The 24030-nt window shown below is 28.4% G+C and overlaps 1 protein-coding gene across 1 annotated transcript; it reads right to left on the bottom strand.

The window, feature by feature from the left end:
* Window positions 1-5873: 5873 nt before the first annotated feature.
* Window positions 5874-22816, bottom strand: LOC145831664 (insulin gene enhancer protein isl-1-like). Its single transcript, XM_082938976.1, has 9 exons — window positions 22574-22816; window positions 21267-21447; window positions 14771-14869; window positions 14430-14557; window positions 11756-12120; window positions 7140-7334; window positions 6615-6744; window positions 6200-6526; window positions 5874-6062 (listed from the first exon to the last, which is right to left on the bottom strand). The coding sequence occupies exons 1-8, from the start codon at window positions 22647-22649 to the stop codon at window positions 6501-6503; spliced, it is 1200 nt and encodes a 399-aa protein (XP_082795102.1). The 5' UTR covers window positions 22650-22816; the 3' UTR covers window positions 5874-6062; window positions 6200-6500.
* Between the last annotated feature and the right edge of the window lie 1214 nt (window positions 22817-24030).

Genomic DNA, 24030 nt, shown 5'->3' with positions numbered 1-24030 from the left:
GTTTTTACCATTTCAAAACGAAAAAAAAACACATAGTTTGGTTGAGATAAAAATTACAAAATATTTTATTTTTTGCTGGAATACTAAAGTACTTACGCAAGCATGAAATAACATTTGAAACTTTCGTTCTAATTAGAAAAAGGTAATAAGAGTTCCTGATTTATTTATATAAAATACTAAGTTTTTAGGGGGCTGTGTGTATAGAGGAATATATTTGGAGTCGTAAATAATCTGACTGGGTTGTGATAGCGTCTGCATGAATCTTATCTATTTTTGAATCAATATTTAAGTTGATGGCGACATTACTTGTCTGCGTAAGAAAATATAAGTACATAATGTAATATTTGTCCAGCGTTTTGATTGCTCTTGCTTAACGAAAAGTTTGACAATTTTAAATTAGTTTTGAATCGGGTTTTCTTTTTAGGTGTGATTTTTAGTCCTATTACAACTTAAACATCTAGTTTTTTCCTCAAACTTGTTTATCATAGAACAACAGAAGATTAATTTTTATAACGTCTTTTGCAGTTTACTGTTTGTGTTAATATATAAAAAAAATTCTTGCCTAGTATGATTTTTCAAATTAGTTCTAGATAAGGTCATAAGCCCCGTGTTTTTAATCATTTAAAATAAAACTAGTTTTTAAGTATTAATTATTAGTTAAAAAAACTATTTAAATTAATACATATTTTGATTAAAATAAGTTTATAAACGTTATGACTGTTTATATGAATAATTTGTGAAACACATAGATAAAATAAATATCTTTTTTATCACTAATGTAGTAGTTCAAACTACAGTTTATCATATTATTATTATTATTATAATAAACCATTATTTAATAAATTATAAAATATATTTTATGAAATAAAGTAACAATCATTTTCTTTAAAAAATAAGCTAGAACACTTTGACACCTTTTAAAACTTGCCAAAATGTCAAAAACAAGTAATTATAAATCATTAACTTTGAACTTTTTACAATTTTTTGTGTTATAAATGATCAACTTACGTCAAAGTTTTCTAACAATTACAAAAAATTTTTTGGTACATTCTAAAATTGGAAAAACACAAAACACTTGAATTAGCTCTTCACAAATCTTTTAAGCTCATATAAAAACTTCTTATAAATCTGCTAAACAAATAGCAAAACACACAGGTTTTACAAAAGGAATTTTTTCAATCAAACAAAAGATAAGCAATGTAGTTGTATCAGTAGCCGCGCTATAAAGATGGTACATTTAAAGTGAGATGCCGACAATGAAAATATTGTTTCCTGTTTGTACAAAAGAGACTCGCTGGCTGCCTCACTTTACATTAAACAATATACCTGTACTTGAAAAATGTTTTGTTTTTATATAAAGTTGCAAAGTCGTTTTCACTGATACAAAGTTTTGATAAAGTATAAACATTTTGTTTGCAAAACAAAAAGAAATTGAAACTTTGTGTTTTGCGAAGCATAATCTTATACAAACACATTAAAACTTTTTAGCTAGGTAGTTTAAAGCAGCCATTAAAAAAATTAAATACAATAGATTAAGCTCTTAAGAAAACGATACGCAAGTTAATTTTAATTTTATAGAAAAGGTTTTGAGCTTTATAATTTATAAATTAACCAAGTAAGTCTATTAAAATTTGTAGTAAAAATATAATCTACTTTTTATACTTATTAGATACACACATTAATTTTGCAGAAAAAAAAACAAAACATTTTATTAAATTGTTTAATTTCAAATCTTTTATCAAAATTTGTATTACGGATACAATGTTTAAAAAACCTTAAGTTCCACGTTCAAATACTTTAAATTAATTTTTTTTATACTTGCTTAATTTATGACAAAACGACAGTATATCTTTCTTAAATTAGGTAATCATTTAAACAGGATTAGATTACTAATTAAAAACACTTATTTTAATTTATTTAAAAACAAAAAAAAAAGTTTACTGTAAAATCAAATTATCTTACAAAGCTTTTTGCAAGTAACTGACACCTAAAATGCAGTTTTAATACTTCACAGTTGCTAAAAGCAAGCTGCGTCTGTATCGCTTATTTTCGCGTTAACTTCAAACAGTTTCACTGACAGCCAGATAACAGCTTACTTCAGCTTCTAAGTAGCTGTCACTTCTTCACAGTCGATCTCCAAAACTTCGTGACTGCTGATCGTGTCTCGTCAGAAAAGTTGTGCGATCAGCAAGTGATAAGATAAACCGCGAACGTGAAAGACTTTCGTCAAATTATTTGTTGATGTGTTTGTGTATGTGACTAAAAAATTGTAATTGAGCTACCGTGAAAAAAATGATTGATGGTTTGAATAATAACTAGAATAAATGAAAGAAAAGTGGCAACTTCACAAACGGAAATTTATAGAACAGGTTTCACATAAAACGTGATTTACGATTGGTCGCAATTGGGAAATAAATAAACCATTTGTACTTTAAAAACCTTGAAAACTAGCGAGAATAAATTATACGGTCAAATGCGTTTTTAAAATTTTTCCTTTCTAGTGACAGCTGGCAATTTTTATGTTTTTCTGATGATATAATAAGCAAAAAAAAACATCTTAGATGATTTATATCACAACAGATGCAAGGTTAGCAGTTATTTCAGATTATCGTTTAGAAGTTTGAGATTATAATATTTTCATAATAAAATTTAATCAAAGCGAGCTCGTAATCTCAAACTAAGTAATGTTTTAAGTCTTTTTGATTTATTTCAGAAAAAATATTCTTGATTCGGTTGCAATCAAATGCACTACACAGACGGCGTCGAGATCTTATATTTTTTTGAAGTTTCAGAAAAATTCTTTATTTTGCTGTCAACGCAGAAAGCTTTCGTAGAGACAAATGAAATTAAACCCTCTTTTTCGGAAAAGACTGTGGTAGAAAATAAAGGAGATAAAAAATAATTTCGAGGATAACATGCGGCCGAATGTTTGTAGCTCGACGCGACAAAAATATTTATGAATTTTGTCTACTTTTACCACCTTAATCGATAGTAGTGAACTTTGTGATCATATTGTAAAAATAAAGTAGAAACAACTTTTAAAAATACATGTGTTTAACTAGAATATTTTTAACCTTACTTCAAGATTTTTCAAGTGCTGAAATAAAATTCAGTATCATAAAGTAATTTTTTTGACTTATCTATATTATGAATAGTTAGTCTTTTCTATATAAGACGAGCTTTTAGATACAACATTTTAAATATATACTTTTACAGCTTAATTGAGAAATCTAAACGCTACTGGCTAACTGAAGCTTGAAGTTACAAAAGTTTTAAGTTATAAGTTTCTGTTTTTATATTTTAATATCAGTCTTCTCAACTGTATTTCATAAAGCTGATTTTTAGCAATATTGTGACTGTATGAAATTAAAATAACTTTAGCCGGTGAAAGGCTAAAAACAGTTTCTTTGACTGATTATTTTAAGTTTTACCAGATATCCTTCATAATTATAACAGACTTTTTTTTGGAAACAAATTTAAAAAGATATTTTAATCAACTTTTTCTTTCTAAAAATTACTTTCTAAATTTTGGAGAAATCATGTACCGTGAGTAATCGGGGTGACGGGTGCTGATCCATCAACTTGTAGTTTCTCCACAAAATAATAATTGAGTTTTTGTGAAGAAACCATGTCAAGGGTTCATGGTGAATAACTATATTAAAATAGTAGTTTCACATGACACTCTACTGTCTGATAAAAATACTCAAAACCGGTTATACTTTGCATTTAAAATAATTCTGCACTCATTTTACGTTGGAGCTTTCACTTTGTATAACTTGAAAAAGTTTAAGCTTAGCCAGCAATACAAAAAATACATATGTTAAGTTAAAATATAAATTAACTTATTTAATGTCGTAAGCATAGATTACAACGACCAAAAAAATAATTCGTATTCTTGATAAGAATATATAATGAGTTTTCAATAAAATCAACTTAAATTTGGAACTAAAAAGAGATAAAGTTCAAAACAATACAGATCACTGTAGTTGATAAACATAAGATTCATTAAAACTTTGGTAACAAAGATGTTAGTAATATAAATCAAGAGCTAATTGGTGGGAACTGCATTATTTATAAAACTTTTAATCATACACTGGAACCTATATTTTTAAAAACAAAACTAACAGACTCAAACTTTGACAGCCTGTTAAACATTTACTTCATTCAAAACAAACATGTTGTAAAAACTGGCGGTCAATGTTAATAGGTTTTTGGCAGCTTCTGCTTCTCAGTATAAACTTCAGCCCAACAGGATTTGTTGTTACTTTTGTATTGCTTCAACACGCTCGCTTTTAGCAAGGCGATTATTTCGAACATTTTCAATGCAATATCAATCAAACGCTTCGCTTGCAACATTAAAAGAAACTTCTAAAGTTAAGTTTTGTAAGCTTGCGTGTTTAAAACGCTACTTAAAGGTTTGCTTTGTGCTTGCTTTAAAACACAAAAAAAAAACTATGTTCAAACTTTGTAAATTTCTTTACCAGAAACGTAAGATTAAAAATTTTGTACATTTGCCATTCTTATTACATAACAATATATCTACAAACAGATCTTGGTTTTAAGAAATCTTTTAAAATTCATTTTTGTAAAGTTTTGTTTTATATCTATTTTAAGTTTTGAATATACAACTTAGATCCATTAGACCTCAACCCCTCGGTAAAACTTTGATCAAAGTAGTATGAAAAAACTTTATGTTGACCCAAATAAGTCCAGGCTCTGTTGGACTTCGCCGCTTATTTTTTGTTTTTGATGTTTCTATTTTTAGCCATTTAATTCGTATAATTTTCTTTTATAAATAACTACTTCTTTAAACTTTGAATAGAAGTAAATAAGTAATGATTATAATTATAAACTTTTTTGCAGTCGAAATTAAATTATAAAACAATTATGCTATATAGATAAAAGCAAAACTCAATAGTTTTAAATATTATTGCAATATAATACTTTTTTTATTGTTTACGGATAAAAACTTTTATCTATCTTAAACTTTAAAACAAGGCAATCTTGATAGATTTTTAAATACTTTATTTTATATTTAAAATCCTCAAAATTAAAAAAAAATATTTTTTATAAAGTTTAAACCAACGTTAGTCAACTTCAAAATATCCTAATTTAAATTGTATTTTTAAAACGTTGCTGAAGAAACAAAAAAAAACAATAATGACATACTTTTTGCTAATTTTAACGAGCAAACGACATAATAACTCTATTAGGAGAAAATTTTCTTAACAGGAAGGTAATTGAAGAACGTTTTACCTTGAAAATGTTCATTAGCTAAAATGAAATACACAGCTGTGGTAATGATATAATATACTTTGCGGTAGATATACTTATGTAATAAACTATTTATTGTATTTGAAAAAAAAAACAACTAAAAAACTTAATTACATAAAAAATGAATTACATATCATTAATACGAAAACATCAATAATTAAAGTTTTATTGGTAGTTATCTTGATAAATTTAGGCAAATTTACAGCATCAAAACTTTATTAGACATAAAAAGTTAAAAAATACTCTACTTAAACTTGAACATTAAAGTTAAAAAAAAAAGTTACTGTTTTAAAATTAGATAATCTTACCTAAAGGCATACAGTAATCACAAAAGTGTTGACAAAACGATGAATACTAATTTATCAAAATGTTGTGCACAGTATTATCTTTAAAACAACTTTTAAAAAGTTTGAGTAAAAAGAAAGTATTTTAAACTAGAAACTGATGACATTACCTAACTTCAAGTGTTTATTAGAATTTAAGTATATAAATGTTTAGTTTAGTTTCAGCATGCATTTAAGTTTTAAGTAGTAGAATATTTGCTAATAATGTAAAACTTGCAAATGAGCATTCAAACAGGCAATAAGTTCAAATAAAAGTATTCAACAACAAGGCTGTTTGTTTTTGAACACAGAGTAGATTTTCAAATTTTTCTGGTGGCACTTGAGTTTTGAAATCAGAAAACTTCATGAAATTCAACAAAACTTTCCTGCATTGAGGGTCAAACAGCAATGAAAAAAATTGTACCATATCCTTTGTTTTATCTTGCCAAGTCTCATTTTGACTTTCTGTTAAAAAAAGAATCATATTAAGTATCTAATTAATTTTGAAGTCAACTAATTAAGCAAATTGTCAAAATATCTCATTTTAAATTTAACTTGAATAAAATTGAAATACGACTAAATTGTATTTTTTGTATTTAAACCTGAAAGTTTTCATCCTGAACTTTCTCGCCCAGAATAGCCAGCGGCCCTACCTTCACCAGGGGTTTGAATTTTTTATTTTATTTTGATTCCATAAAGTGGTCACGGCAAATCCTTAATAGTCTCTAGTTGTATTTAAAATTGAATTAGTTTTCATTTTGGTGTTTTCCCTATTGAACACCTGCTTCAGCTTGGTAAATTTCTAGTATGAGAACATCTGAACGTGCGCCTTCAGCTTATTTAACTTATTGAGCCTCGTCTTCATCGAATTGTTTGATATCAACATTCTTTCGATTTCTTTGTTCAGCCAGTAAATACAGTCTTTGACTCTGTATAGTTGAAGTTTAGTTAAGGAATAAAAGTTTTAAACAAAAGTAGCATAAAGCCGTTCATTTATAAGTTTGCAAACAGTCTCACGTTCTGTGTTATAAGGAGAGGATATTGCAGGGGAGTTAGTGGAGTAACTGTGAGAAGATACAGAAGGGATGCTGCAAACCTCCGAGCAATCAGACATTGAAGAAGGAACCTGTTCCGAGAAGTTGCTTACCTGGAAGAAACACCTAGTTTTTGTTTTTCATGGTTTAAAAGTTTATATTTTTTACATGACAAACTATTTTGAACATTTGTACATACGTTTCAGCTTTTGTATCAAAGTTAGGTCAGTCATTTATAGGTATTGACCTCGCTTTGATACATATCTATAAGTCATCATTAATTGAAATTAACTATACCATACTTTACCATTAACAACAGTATCCGAGACAACCTACGACCAGTTTTGTCCTTATTAGGTTATTCGCGACTATGCCTGTCTTTATCAGACGCTGCTGAGATCTAAACCAAGCGGGCTTAAATGCATATGCACTAGGTTGTTTCGGATACTGTTGTTGATGGTCTTGTGGTAAAGTTCATCATTTATTATAAAGCACTTTACAAACAAACCAGCTGCTGAAACGGCGGTTTTTCTATCTCGCTCTGCAGTGCAAAATCACTCAGCGCCTTCCAAGCCGGCTGCTGCTGCTTCTGATGGTGGTGGTAGACCCTTGACTGGTCAATGGACTGGTTTAAATTTTGTCCTTGAATGCTGACCGGCTGGTCTGACTGTTTAGGTCCTTCGTTCAAGATGGGTGCTTCGTTCTAAAATTATTTTCAGCGTTTTAAAGAAAAAAAAACAATATTTTTTCAAAGTCTAATACTTTTCTATATTAAACTAATGTATCACGCTTTGAAATTTTTTGCAAGTAATGAGAAGGAAAGTCTTGATAGTTAAAACCTCTATAAAAAAATCCCAATCAAAAATTATTCAAGTTTGAAACTGTTTATCCCATTCAGCTGCCACAAATAAAAACAATGAACAAATATTTAAATCAATACAAGAAAAATTATCGTCTTCTTATAGAAAGTTGATATCGTTGATTTGATGATTAGGGACACGCAGCACACTTGTGCAACACTTGTGATTATGACGTCACTATACAGCTGTAGAATGCGGGCTTGATGTGAATTTGAAGCTTATTTGAATGAATTATACACTGCTAGCATTTTATCTATTTAGAATGCGATTTTTTCTAAGGATTAGTTTGGCTATTTTGATGTTTTTTTAATTTAATTTTGTAACTTTATAAAAGTTATAAACAGAAATATATTCATAAAAATGTGTAAACTTATGTTAATTAGACTAGTTTTTATACAAACTTTGTTTCATCTTTAAAAAAATAAAACAAACTAAATAAATTGAACTAAATTGTGGTAGCAATTCGTTTATATTTCTTACTGATGAAAGTAAATTTCAAATCCTAATAAAAAATTCTACTAGCAAACTACGCCACCATTTGTAATGCAACAGGGAAGTGCAATTGTAAAATTTAATTTGTTTAATAAAATAATTGTTTTACTTCTGTGACTACCATCGTGAAAGCTTATTGAAGCAGTTTGCTGAATATTTTATGATTTTCTGATGATGTTAATTTAATAAATAAATTACAAGCTAGCACTTGGTAAAATAAAAATAAAAATAGTATGAGCAAAAATTCTTGAACGTTTTTTTTGGACATCCGAATTAAAAAGGAAAAGTTTTTTACAAAAACATTATTTAAAAATATTTTTAATTTGATAGTTTCCTACTCACACAAAGTTTAATATAAGCTTTTGCCTAAAAATAACTTGAACGTGTTTTAATTCAACTTTGATTGAAATATTTTGCATGTTTATGGAAGTTTTATAAACGTATACTTTGAAAAGTATTAATATTTTATAGTTTACTTTTACATTTTTACCTGTTACAAACGTAATTATTAAAATTTTTCATTATAGACAAAAAATAATTCTACTTATTTAGCACGCAAATTAACTTAAAAACGTCGAAAACTGCTTTAGTAGATTAATCAAAATTTAAATTAAACTTGTAAAAGTGTTTTCTGTAAAAACTTAAGAGATAGAAATTTGTAGCTGATCGGTCACTTAAAATATAGGTACAAATTACACACTTTAGTGATCTTACTGATACTTATGAATAAATTTACAGAAAACTACTGAAACTTATTTTTGTTTTACATATGAATATTAAAATACTTCACTTATGTTGATATTTATTTTCTTTGTATTTCTATTTATGTGTCACTATACTTTATTTTAATAAAATGTTGGTAATACAACCAAATAAGCGGTTTGCGTGTCATTAAATTAAATAAACTATTGATCACATGCTCAATTGTTTGCATTTTTTTTGTTATTTCAATCAGAAACCTCGTTGTTTTAATATTCACCGGACAAAATGGCTTGTGGCTTGTTAAAGGAAAAAAGTATCAAGTAGTGTCTTTCACAACTTAAATCCATGAAAAGTAAGAAGAAGGAAAAATTCCTTATCTCAAACCACAATGATCGATGAGCTCATGAGTATTCAGAAACCTCGTCCCTGCTCCGCGGCGCCAACAACAAAAATGAGCGGTTTGGCCTCTCTGGCCTTTCTCTGACCTTTATGACGTAACAACTTGTATTTTTAAAAGTTGCCACGCGCTTCCGACCCAAGTTAATTAAAAATAAATGAATTGTTTTCGTATTTCTGTTTTCTTCTATTTTGTTTTTGATTAGTAGCACATTTTCAAGCAGGTGTAAAGAAAAAAATGATTCAAAGTCGGATAGGCAGAAATTCTACTTAAAATACAGCCTTAACTCAACTTAAAATGCCTTTAATTGCAAACTTTTTCCTTTTGTCTTATATTCATGTTTTCAACTGTTTATTCACTATTAAAAATGTTAGTTGGATTTATTACAGCCAAATTAAGTTTCAATTTTCAGGTAGGTTTACCTAAAATTTTAAATCAGAATTTCAGAACTATATGAGCATTTTTATATCAATTCTTTTAAGTTTTTAGCCTAACAAAAGTAAAATCCAGTACAAGTATGTTTTTTTATAGACATCATTTAATAAATTTCTAAGCCTTTAAATATATGCTGATTATATTTACTTTTTCTGCATTTTAGTGTTAAACAAAATTTATAAGTAATGTGTCACATTTAAAATAAAAGGAATAAAAATAAAATCAGTTTTGTTTTTTTTTACCAACATAAAATCCAACATGATGAACGAGTAATTAAATTTGTGGCACAACGCTTCCATGGCAACAACTTCCCAAAGGAGCGTCTTGAACATATGGCAACCATCGTCAGGGCAACGCAAATGGATGTCGTTTATCATAATCACGTCATTAACCATTGCTAAGATGTAAAAGTGCGAAATTGTCGGTTACACCAAATAAAATGTTGGTGAATTTTTCTTTTTATGACTTGTTTACCTCGTAAAACTTATAAAGGTAAAATTTAACAAATGGACCACCAAAACAGTCGTTCATAAGTTTTAAGCTCGTAAATTTTTGATGTATGAAAACTTTATAAGGTTCAAAGTCTTTATGATGTTTATAAAGTATATGCTTTATCTTTACAAGTCTAAATTAAAAAAAAAACGACTAACAAAACAACGTTTAAATTGATAAATTGCATCGTACTTATAAATATGAAGCTGAAGTTTTTTTAACTAATAAATAATATTAATGAAAAAAATTGTTGTTACAACAAAACATAAGTTATTTAAAACCATATGAAAAATTATTAATAAAAGGTACTATATTGTGATAATTTTAAGTTTTAACTTATAAAGAAGACACTTTATATAAAATAAATTTCATTTGGTCACAGTAACAATGTTTAGACATTGAAAAAAAGACTCAAACAAGTTTAAGTTTAAAGCATTTTGATATTTTTAGACTTTGTATCAAAGTTTTTCATTTGTCTTGCCAAAAATTTTGAAATAAAAAGACTTTTAAAAAACAGTTTAATACTGATCAAAATTTTTGTTAGCCAAGTAAGCGTAGATGGTCAGCAATTTCAAGATAGAAGCATAACAAGGCAAGCTCTTACAAACTGCAGCTGTGCGCAATGCATTGGATTATGACGTCATAAGATTTCGGTGTTGAGGCTTAATGGGTGGCACGATAGGCGTGAAATTTGGCAAGAACCTTCGAAAGTAACATGTTGCTGGCTCAAATACAAGCGAGATGCTTATGTTTGTTAAGGGTCAGGATTGACATTAATCGGTGTGGAAGTGCAATAGAAAGTAGTGAATATATTAACTGACGGTATTCAATGAAGTTTAATTAGTTTATGGGAACTAAGTAGAATGTTACGAACGTAATGGTATAAACAAAATCTTTAAAGCCGATTTTCAAAACTTGTATTGCTATTTTTTCATTTAAAAAGTAATTTTTTGTCAAGTATTATGTAAAATAAGCAACAGTGCTTCTATGCATCCTGCACATGTATATGATAAGAATATACCTAATTTAATGTAACAAAAAAATCTTTACGTTGCTTTTAAGCAAACAGTCTTTAAACAATGTTAAGTTGTCAAAAAATTAAAAATTAATAAGTCACTTACTTCTTAACTGACACTCTTGTTTCATTCTATTTTATCAACAGTTTTAAATGTTCGTAATTTATATGTTTAAAATTCATTTTACACAAAAAAAAAACAAATCTAACTAAAAATATGTATATCTGCTCGATTAGCAGCTCCAATCGTAAGAATTTAATTTTTTATTATACATAAATAAGCGTCGTAAGAAAGTTTTATTTATTTAATCTTTGTGAAGATAGCTGCATTTAAAAAACTTTTAATATTAGTTAACTATTTGTTTTTTTACATGTAATAAGCTAGTATTAGACTGCTTTTAAGATTATTTATTCTAGTAGCAAAAATTAACTTTTAGAACTGTCTAATTTTTGTTTATCTATCTGAAAAATAGTTTTTCAAAGTATTTCACATAGATTAACTTAGAATTTAAAACTAAAAATACAGGTCAGGGCATTGTTTAAATATTTTAAAGTTATTTATTGTTATTGTAACTTAATAAAAATCACTTTAACAGAATAAAAAATTTACGAACTAACTAAAAGCACTATAATTAAAAATAAATTATTATTTTATGATAAATCTGTACCCATTAAATTAGTTTTAGATAAGAAGTTTTTTTTTTTTGAAACTTAACATCAAACCAGCTAACCTGCTGTTTTTGCTGCCCGGAATTCTGCGGCTGCTCCATCTTCTGCTGTTGCTGCTGCTTGAGCGCGATCGACCTCTTCTTGTCCTTGCACCGCTTGTTCTGGAACCACACCCTGATGACTCGTTGAGGGAGGCCGGTCATGGCGGTCAGCTGCTCCTTCATGATGGCGTCGGGCCTGCAGTTGTTGTCGTAGAAGGTGTGCAGCACCGTCAGCTGCTTCTCGTTCAGCACCGTCCTCTGTCTCGTCGTCTTGCCTCTCCTCTTGCTGCTTGCCCCTTGATCCTTGCCGCGCTCCCCCGATGAAATGTCTCCCCTGCAATCGTTGTCCATGTTCTGTCCTGGGAATATTTGACCCGTGTATGCGTCTGCAAGTAAAAATTTAAAAATGTTCTACTAATTTTTAAAGTTTTTGTTTTGAACTTTTATAAACATTTTTACTTTCAAAGTAATTTAACAAAAACAACTAATTTAGTTTAGTCTTTGAAGTATGTGTAGAAAATGGCGTATGGCGTTTAAAGCGTGTCATTTAATAATTTTGTACTTTGACAACGTCTTTTTAAAAATAGTAACAAGAAATAAATTAAAGGCTGGTCATCGTTACAAAAAACTACATTAGTTTCAAAAGAATATTTACAAAAAGTGTGAAAAATCAGTGGCACATTTTTAGCAACAAAAAGAAAAATTCGAACACTTACATACAAGTCGAAGCTGATAGAAAATTCCGATAAAGTCAATTATTTTAACTACAGCAGTTTATAACTTGAAAGTCAGCTTCAACTATTTTGCAGGTGACTTTGTAAAAGCTTGAGACGACGTGTCGTTATCGTTGTACTAATACCTTAATTGTGGCAATTTGCTTTCGTGTGACAGCTTCAAAGTGACTGTCGCTTCGAAGGACACTTGTCTTCTTATTAATATTTGAAGAAGTGAATGTCAGTTGGGAACAGCTTTTGTTTGGTCATAAACATTGGTGCGTCGACGTCATTGTTTCCGCATAATTAGTTTGCTTTTGATCGATTTGGTTTAAACTTTTTTTTTGAATTATTTTTTAGACTTTGTAGCATTGAATTTTAAAAAAATATTTTAATTTAAAACATAAAAAACGTTCTTAATATTGTCATTTAACGTTGATCAAACATACAATGTTTATATAAATATTAAGTTGTTTTTAGACAGCACTGTTTTATCAAAGTTTACTGATTAATGCGTAAGCTCGCTTTTTACTAGTTATTAAAATTATTTTGCTTAAGGTTTCAATTCATTGGATAAAACAATTAAACAAACTTGCTCGAACACAGTTACTAGAAATATGCATTTTTTCTAAACTTTATCAGGTACATCATGCATCAAAAGTAAAAACTACTTTTTTAGTCGACAATTTAAGAAACTATGTATGTAAAGGTAGTGGAGAAAAACAATAATTTTTTAAAGTATGGAAGGAAAAAGAACATTTTTGTTTTTTTAGCCATTACTTTTGGCTTTGTAAACATCCTCAATGTTAAATTTGTTAAAAAAAAGTATCAAGAATGCACAAAAGAATAATAATTTAAACGGATAAATTTTTCTGCTAAGCTTTCTTCAACTTTATCACACATTAATAATTAGCTTTGACGTTTTTATCTTGCGAGAGTTTCTCTACGCAGCAAGAAAGGCAGAACCAAAACCAGTAAGATCAATAACATTTTGGTGCTAATTTAAGGCGATAACTAATTAAAAAAAACAAACGGAAAAGCCAGAAGTTCAAAAACTTTTCAGTTTCAACAATCAAAAAAAGTTTTGATTAGTAGTAATTCCCTCTTCACTCTACAACGAGCTTCATTGTGCTGCAAGTTTTGCCGCGGAAAATCTGATCAGATTGCAAAGTGCGAAGGTCGAGTTATGGGAGGTTAACTTGCACGGATTACCTTATTAAATAGTAGCCACTGACAAGGGAGTATGTTTTCTTCACGGTTGACTGACTTCTGTTTGAGCTTCTGACACCTCGAGCAAGTTAGAGGTTAATAAGTGATTAAAACTTTAATTTAGGGTGTTTAAGTTACATTTTGTATGTTTTAACTTTAAGTCTCTGTTTAGTAAATGTACTTCAAATGGTATTATAGGTAGATTTGCACAACCAGTTTATTTATTTTTATTTGATATTGAAAATGAATACGAAAATAAATATTTGTATTAGAAAACTATCATGCTACTATAATATAAATACAGTTATCAATTCAAATAATCTTAAACAAGTTTTACTTTAAAAAGTAAATAAAATGTATAATTTTTTTTAATTTTACTAGAGCACCTTATAAGTATTGACATTTACTAACAACAAAGGACAAGTAAAAACTGAATATTGAAAAAACTAAATAAATAATAAACATAAAAACTCAAACAAACTGTTTTTAAAATGTTTAAAATACTTTTGTTTACCTTAAAATAATAAACGTTTAACAAAAACATTTTTAAACTTGATTGCTCAATGAATAAGTCCTATTAAGTTTTAAGTTAAGGTAAACGTTTAAAAAGTAACATATCTTTTTTGAAATTTCAGCATGAAGTAGAACATATAACTTTGTTTGGAAATTAAGCTTTAAATTTTTGTAAATACCTTTGCCTATAAGATGACACTTTTTAAAACATTACTTTTTACAAAATTGTACCACAGCATTTTAACAGTCAAATGACTCACCAATAACTCTGTTGTCGTCTGCTGATTTGTTGAAGATTTTTTCGTAATCTCGCAAGCAGTAGATGCTCCCATCGTCGTTACATACAAAAGAATCTCCTGGTATCAGCTGTTTGTGGCAGGTGTAACATCTGTAATGCAAATCAACTGATAACAAATGATTCATAATTAACGTCTAATTATTAAAACGTGCTCAACATTAAAAAGAACTACTTTCAATAGTTTTAGGTAAACTACTTTTGAAAAATATAAATTTATTGTTATAGTGTTCATGCACCAGAAGCTGTTTAGAATTTTAAAGCTAGATTGATGGGTCAAACAAACTTTTGTAATGATGTACTAACCTAAAGCACTGAACGTGATACTTTTTATCTCTGCTAGACATCATAAACTCCCCTTTGACCAGTCCAAGTTTGCACTTTGCACATTTCGGAGCAAACAAGCTAAAAATAAAGCACAGCTTAGTTACGTTTCTTATTGGTTTACTTGTTTTAGTTGAAGGTGTTTCAAATAAAAGTTTTAAGAACAACTTACTTAAGCTTTCAAATGTTGTACAAGTTTCAAAATAACTTTTTTTCTAACTCTTTAAAAGGGACTGAGTTTAAAAGATTATTTACAATTTGAAATCTTCAAGAAAATTTATTCTTAGTAAAATTAAACCACTAAATTAATTGGTTTTCTAAAAGCAGCAACTTAATGTTATTTTGAAAAAATAACTTAATTATCAATTCTTTAAAGTTAAAGTCGTTTTTTAATAGTTTAATAGGTTTTTAATTACGTTTTTAGTAGTTTTTTGGAAAATGTTTACCTTTGATAATCAAAAATTTTGTTAGAGAATCTTTAAATAATAAGAATTTTCATATTGATTATCTTTTTTTGTTGTGTATAAACTAAAAAAAATATTATTATTATGCAAATTATCAAATATTTTTTTCTTTATGCACTTTCTATCATTTATAATAATTTAACTGTTAAGCTCAAATTATTCAAATATTATTTGTAAAATAATACTGATAAAAAGACAACCGGTTGCACAAACTATAATATGAGCTAAAGAACTTATGAAAAGACACAAACTGAGAGTTACGTGGGCATTGACAGACTATTATGACGTAATTATATGCCAGTGGTTCCTGATAATAATACTCGCTCCCGTAGGACTTTCACTGTGTATTTACTTGTAAATATTCTCTGTTTGTTGTGTCTGCTTGTGTGTCTGTTCCTCAATTCCAGTCGACAGTCCGGATTGAGTTTTTTGCTCAATCAATCGTACTATGCCACCTGAGCTGCATTGTAACTTGGCAACTGACTTCAGAAACTATTATGACGTCATTGAAATTTAACTAAGACCGTTGTTGTGGTTTACTTTGGTGTTTTCGAATAATTGATTAAAACTTTCTTATCTGTAGACGGTAAAACAATAACTTTCAAAATGAAACTGATATTTTAGCTACAATTTAATCCTTTCAGCGAATTCAAGTTTAAAACTAAATACTTAAGTTTAAAATTATTTAAATGATAAACCATGCTATTTTTCTAAGCGTAGGTTCACCGAAATTTTTAAAAGCTAACATAGAAATATAAAAAATTTCTACAATGAAAATTGGCAATCGTATGAATCAGTAATAATTAAGCAAAAACTTTTTCTGCCGATAACATGTGTCGACTGTCGCGAATCATGCAGACTGTTAGACCTCACAAATTTGTAGTCTTTGTTGCTAATTTAATCATGTTAGTTTTCAGTATAAATTTAGTTTTGCTTTCTATGTTTTCCATAAAGAAAATACACCCGGAAAGAAATTTCAAGCAAACTCTTTGTTTCCTTTTTTTTTTTTTTTAATATTTTAAACAAAGTCTTTTTCGAAGCTTAAGTCTGGTTTGTTTTGTCGTAAGTAATAAAAAATCTAACAAGAAGCTTTTAGTGCTTATAAACAGTATATTGTTATATATATATAATATATAGGCACGATTAAGTGTATGAAGACTTAATTATTCATATATTCACTATCTTAGTTTTTTTTAACTGATTTTGATTTTAGCATAAGTATCACATAATAGCACTTATACAACGGCTATTTATTAACTAACGATTTAAAGTATCGTTTCTAACAGCTTATGAAAAGTTTGTTTACAGATCACTTTTTTTGCAGATTGAAACTTATACTTGTTTTGCAAATAAAGCTCGTAGCAAGGCACGAACAAGTTACGGAAACTCGACAACTTTTCAACTACTAATCTGTTTGATGGATGTTCAATTTAATGTGTTTGGTGAAAATAAACGAAGTTTGGTGTTTTGGGTCAAGCTTGTGTGTTTAAACACAGCCTACTGGTAATTAGTGGTGTCAGTTTAAATCGTCTTTTGTGTGTTTGTGTGCAACACAAGCATAAGTATTGATTGCCATTCTAAGTGCTAAGTTTTTTTGTTGTTTTTAGCGATTAAATGATTAATAATTGAATTAATGATGATTAATGCTTGGTATATTTTTTAACATAATAAAGATTTTAGACTTTTTCATACAATATTTTCATGTTTCATTGATTAGTTGTAATACGTTTTGTAAAAAAAAAGTTATAAAATTGATTTAACAAAATCGTTATTTTCTATATTAAGTTATCGACATAAAGCTTCAATAAACCGCAGGCAAACACTGGATAAAACTAAATAAAATAAATTAATTAGACATCATAAAGTTTTAGGAAAAACTATCGAGTAGTTTTCGAATGTAGATATTTTGTATTGATTACGCTATTGCAAGGCGAGCATCTCGAAACTCGAAAACTTAAAGCCTCGAACATACATTACGTCATTTAGGAAAAACATCACGTTAACTTTTGAATGGCGGCCCACTGATGAAAATATTAACAAACAAAATATATTAAAACACCCTTTACGAAGTAATTTTTAAAACTACTAATAGTTTATAAGTAATTATAACCTTAATATTCTGTCTATTATTTATTACTGTTATAAGGGTACTTCTATGTTTACGGCATCGATATTTTGGCTTCACACCAACAACGACAACTGCAAGCGACAATGTAGCAACTTCCTATTATCGCGAGTTATCAATTCACTTCAAGCTAATTGCAGTTGGCAACGTAAGAGTTAAGCAGCTCAGGTTTCATGAGAGATTCTAAATTCTTCTTTGAACTGTTAAGTTATGGCATTTCACTGCTGACGTCGCTGAGCCTTTGTCGGTTTTGACTATGACGTCACAAATTTGCGGTGAGGCAGGTAATAAAGCGATGATTTTAAAAACGTGGCAACGTTTCTGGTAGCATTACGAACTGAAATGTAAACTTTGCTCACAATTTTAGATTATTCCTATACGATTTTTTTTCAAGTTTTGAAATCTTAAAAACATTATTTACAAACATAAGTAACTTCGTTAAGTTTGCTCAAAGAGGCCGACTGGGTGTGAAAGAGGCTAAGTGCTTGCCGCCATCGAGTGAACTTTGGCTCGAGATTGTAAAATCAAGCTGCAAGTCAGAAACCGTTTGATTAATTGCTCTTTCTTTTTGTAGTAATGTTTCCTAGCAAGAACAGAGGGGTTTAATCTCTATCACTTATTCTTGCTTGTTGGGTTGACGCATTCTGCTTCTTATTCGAATTTCCGGCTCTGTTGTCTACGTAACAAAAGCTGCCTAAAGCGTAACATGATCTCAGTGAATGGCACTTGAATTTTTTTTCAACCGGAAAATTGTTTTGTAAAAAATCAGCGTTTACACGTCATGCACGGGCGAGCATGAAAAAATTGAGTGACATTAAACAAGACGAAGCTTGAAGAAGCAGCAATTAATATTACAAGATTAAACAAGTTTTGGGGCTCAAGTTGTAAATAAGAGACTGTATTAGGCGGAAGATACTAAACAGTGAAAAGACTGGAAACTTTCGCTGTTAGTTTTGTATTCGTCAAAAAAAATTTTGACTTTGTTTTTGTCTTTACAAATGCAGAAAAACTTAAACTCGCTTGTATCGGAAATAATTTAAAAAAAAATGTCAATGTTTTGAATCAAGTTTTGACGGCCAGTTTTAAAATGAAGGAGAGATAAGAATGAAATCTTGCTTGTTTAAACTTGTGAAATATTTATGAGACTGCTGACAATGGAACAAAACAAAACAGACACTTTTCTGTCACACGACCGTTTTATTTATGAGAAGTGTGAATTATAATATGGATTTATAAAATTTTCACAGTTGTAAAATTTGCTTAATTTTTAACTGCCTACTTGGAATTTTTGTCACACGGGTGTCATATGTCGTCAATGTAATTTAGTATATTTGCTTTTTCATACGATTATATCAATCACTCGAAAATAAAAATAATATTTTTATATTTTAATTCTAAAATATGTAGTGTATGTTTAAAAATATTAGAACTATTTAGTCGCTGGTGTGTTTTACTCTTTTAAAAACATTTGCATACTTTAAAAAAATATAAACTTTTAACAACCTTTTTTAAACTTTAGTAAAAAAAATTAAATTTTTAGAAAGCTGAGTTTAATTTAACACGTATTTTAAAGATTAAGTTGTTTAGCTTCTGTCAAGCTAGAAAAAGTTAAGTAAAAAAAAACAATTAAAAATCTTCGGCCTAGAAAATACTTAACGAACGACTTTAAATGTTTTATTTTATGTCTTAGATTTTTTATTTACCAAACAAAATCAATTTCGTCGCGCGCAACTTTAAAATCAGATCGAGTTTGGCAAAAGAATCGGTTTTTGCAATTAACACTGAAAGTCAGCAAGTAAAAATAACATTGATAATTCTCGATAACTAAACAATTATACAATTTTGGAGTCGGGTTTTAAGGCCTTTTAAAATGCAAAACTGAATTATTTAAACCTAAATTAAAAAATAAAAAATCTAGTTTTTTTTAATTTGAAGTTTAAGATTTGTTTTGATATTTACGTGTTATTAATTCCAGTGTGTTTTATATTTAAATTGTTTTAAAAACATAAATCAATTTTTTCATTAAGAAAATTATTAACATTGTATAAGTGACAAAATTTAAGATTATTTTAAAATACACAAAGTATAGTTAATTTTTATTTTTCTAAACTTAGTTAAAAAAAAAAAAGTTTATAAAAACTAAAAAAGCTAAGAAACTAAAATTATTTAAACATTTAACGTAACAAGTTAATCAGATAAATTATCTTGCAGTTACACAGTTTAAAGTATGAATACTTACATATCATAAAAAAATATTTGTCCATATTTGTACAGAGGCTTAAAAATATTGTTATTCTTCTTAATCGCGTAGTTTTTGTGTATTTTCGTTTTTAAGCTTTGATTGTTTAACAGGCAAAATATAAGTTACTTTTTTGTTTGAACTTTAATTTCCACTTCACGCACTTTCTTCAAACTTTAATTCAAATTTTTTTACTATTTAGTTAATTGAATTATCAAATTTAGCAGTTAAATTCGTGTGGTTTGCGATAAATATCCATTTCAGCAAAAAACTTTTTTTTTAATGTTTTCCAAGATGTTTGTTTTTAAACAACAACGATACAAAATAGTCCAATATTCAATACACAGAGCTTCAATATAAATGTTTGTCACGTGAATTAATTGAACTGACAGTTTTGCTTTTAAGTTAATGCAGAAGACCAATTTGAGACATGCGAAAATAGCTTTGTAATCTTTTTAATTTTTTTAAAACATTTCAGAGGTTTTTTAAACAAAACAGGTGTTTTCAATCACCAGCGTCAAAATTAAAAGGTTTTGCAGCTTCAGTTGAATATTATTTGATCGATTTCGTGTCACTTGCAAGTTTAATTTTAATTCATCGCTGTTTAGCATTAAAGTTTTAAGGTTTTTGCAGCGCATCATGGTCCTTTTCAAGATTAAAGTGTTTAATTTTAATATAATACAGTTTATGACTATGTAAACTTTTTATTTTAAGATATTTTAAGATAGAGTGTGAGTATTGTAAAATATAATTCACAAACTAACTTATTTATATAACTTGAAGTATTGCTGTTCGTTTTTTTCATGACTACTAAGTTTAATTAAATGTAAAACGGTGATTAAAAATTTTCAGTTATGTAAGTAAATAAAATATATTAATGAACATATAATTAATTAATTTGAAAAAATGAAAAACAAAGTATGATTGATAAGTAATATAAAACTAAAAATATTTGAGTAAACGGTACACAACTTGTTAGTAAGTTTGGGGTGCTCGACTATTTAAATTCAGACAACTCAAATTCCGACAATTCAAATTCTTAAAAAAAGGTTTAGAAAACTACAACTCTAAAAGTAATAAATTAAAAAAAAAAAAAACAATTGTAGGTTTAATTAATATCCAAAAACACTATTATTATTTAAAAAAAAATTATTTATTTACAGAGAAGTTAAACATGTTCTTAAAAATTCTAAGCTTTAAAACTTATATTTGACATACCTCGAAAAATATTTAAAATTTGCAAAGTCAAAAAATCTGTTTGTAGGTATTATATAGACCTATGATCGCTTTTATTATTTAAATAAAATGTTTACTAAAATTTGAAATGTGGCCCTTTTTTTTTTTTTTCAAGAGTTTTAGTTGTCTGAACTTGAATTGTTTTGTAACCACTTGTTTGTATACTTACTAGTTGTTTTAAGAAAAACAAATGTTTCTAAAGTAGTGTTTTCTAAAATTAAATTTTCATTTAAACCTCTTCTACATAGATGAATACTAAAATAGCTTTCATAGTGATCTAAAATAGACTTAACATATTACCAAGTAATTACTTAATTTTAAAGTTTCTGATATATTACATGTGAGATACATTCTTCGAGCACTAAAACAAAATCAAGCGTATTACAAAAGTATCATATATAATCTTATACAAACTTGAAATAATCGTTTTTGCAGTAAGGTTTGTCGTCCTTGATATAACAGGTTCTCATATCTCCCAGGTTACATCCGCATGTGGCGCACTTGAGACACTGTGAGTGCCAGTCGACCCCTTGTGACGTGCTGATGTAGGGGCCGTGAATTAGGTGCCCGCACCCCATGCAGTTTCTTGTAAAACCTAAAAAAAATATTAATTGAATAACTTAATGATAAAATTAAGTTGAGTCATGAACTTTGAAGTATTCCTGTTTGTATCTGAGCAAGTGTTGTAAAAAAAATAAAAAATGTATATGCGTTTTTGTAATTTAATTGTGTCTTCTGTACATAAATCTTTGTTACTATTTGCTAAAATTAATCTTGCATTAATACTAAAAAAAATATATTTTAAGTAAATCGACAAGAAGTTTTAAGTAAAATAAAAATTTAACTTCGCATTTCGCGTAATTTCAATTAAGTAAAAGCGACCACCGGAAAAAGAATCATAAATTCACCTCATTGCGGCTTAAAAGGAAGACAAGGTGAGTTAAATAAAACGTTTTTTATCAAAAATATAACTACTTTTTAGCCGTTTAGACCGGTAGCTACATTGGTTCACCGGGATGATGGCCGCTTAATTTGCTGCAAATTTGCGTGAATTTTTACCGGCGTCTACAAAACTTGTAATTTGTTAGTCAAACACTTAATTCCAATTAATTAAGTTAATTATCAAACTTTATTCCTTTTCTCAAGCCCACTAAACGTTTTACTGCTAGTCGGCAAAACTTTTTTAGTATCTTAAAACGAAACTTCTATATTTTAAACCCTTCAGCTATCTATACTACTAGCATATCTAGTTACTTACGATTGTTTAATATCAAAGTGTAAATAGCTTTTTTATGAATGCTATTTATTAATAAAAATTTTTTTGGTTATACAACAGTTGCAACTTTGTGTTGTTCGTACTACAATTTAGTGAAACGCCATTTTGTTTGTTTCGAATAAAGATGCAAAATAAAGATTTATTAATTTAAAATACTTGTGTATAATACTTTCAGTAGCTTTTTGACGTTAAAATATAAGATAGTTGTTTATAAAAAGAATTATTCTCGTCGAATTATATTATGATAAATACTGCGCTCAATAAAACTGTTTTTGTTTTAAATAAAAAAGAGAAAATAAAACTTTACGTTAATGTTTAAATGTTATTATAAATATAAAAGAAAGAATATTTTTATTCATACATTTCTTTTGTTAAAATATATTTATATATCGATTACATAAAACTTTCTGAAATTTATTTATTAACAAAGTACAAGACTATTAACCTCTATTAACTTTTTGTGTGATGTCTACACTTTGAGAAAAAACAATCTGACTTGACCCGCTCGACATTGGGGTCATCCCCTGGCTCGAAACTTGTCCCTGGTTCGAATTAAAGTCAATTTCGCTTCCGGTGCTTTCCCCTATTTGATAGTTCTGCCTAGGTGAGAAGAATTCCTGGGTGCTGTCCACCGAGTAGTAGCCGTAAGGTGGCGTCGTATCGTCCAAATGAAAGCTGTCAAAGTTGTTCTCCCCACTTTTAGGCGAAACATTGAAATTCTTAGTCAAATGAGCGACCTGCGAAGTTTTCATCTGATGTCCTGATTGGCTAATTTTATGACGCTTATGAACAAAAAATTTTTAATAGCTAACTTGGTGTTACAAAAAACTAAAAACAAAAATCAAGTTGAAGTGTGCTGGCTGCATATGCCTTGTATAACTACAAGTGAACTTTTTTCTCTAAAATATTATCTTCTAAAACGAGATAAGGGAAAAAAGACAAGTGCAAAAAAAAAAGGTCGCTGGGTTGGTAAAAAAGTCTATCAATTGTAGTTGTTTAGTTTTGAATTTACATAAGTCTAACAATTGTGTGTATTTAGAGTCAGTAAAAAAAAGAGTTATAAACTTTCGATTATTTTAATTTGTAAAATACCAACGTCTGTTACACGTAATTATTAACCTAAACAGTACGTTACCCATAGCATAAGCTGGTGAAAGTCATGTCTTACTAAATACATTTACTTTTTGAGTAAACTATAGCTATTTGAAAACCTCAACATATAAATATAAATTCGCAAGAAGATATTTTATTTTAAAGTTAATTAAGTTTTGAGCATAAAACAACTTTTATTTTTTATTTTACATAAATTTTGCAATTTTAATTTAACATTAAAAAGCTTACATGTTATAACTGTATATGCTGACATGAAAAAGTCTGTTTTAAAAATAATCAGTAAGCCAAATATAATTTGTACATGTTTAGTAAACTGACAACAAATACTTTTTTGTTTAACCCTTTATCTACTGTTTTAAACTAACTTTAAAATTTGAGGCGCTAGCTGTAAACAAAATTTCAACTGCAATATTGTGTTGTGCAAGCAAAATCGATTTAAATTAAGTAAGCGTTAAAATTTATCTTTGTACTTCTTTATAGCATAAGTTTAAACTTACAGCTGTAAACCGTATGTTTTTAATTTAAAATCGGTAACCAACCGATAATGATAGGTTGCTTAATTCAACGTTTTACTTGCACATCTGCCGCCGACAAAACTTCTGAAATTTGAAAATTTCGACGGTTTCCTGCCGACAAAATGCTACCAATGCAACAAGAAGGCTTAAAAAAAGTTCTGACCCTGAGCTATCCAGACAACACACCGAATTACTTTATTTCTGGTCAGAAGTTCAAGTTTGTGCCGGTTTAAGCAGTAAAACAGATGGTTGAGCAGTTATACATAGAAAGTCT

This window comes from Thalia democratica, chromosome 3, assembly GCF_965202585.1.
Source record: "Thalia democratica chromosome 3, ktThaDemo2.hap1.1, whole genome shotgun sequence".
Taxonomy (NCBI): Eukaryota; Metazoa; Chordata; class Thaliacea; order Salpida; family Salpidae; genus Thalia; species Thalia democratica.
This window is presented reverse-complemented; position numbering and strand designations above follow the sequence as displayed.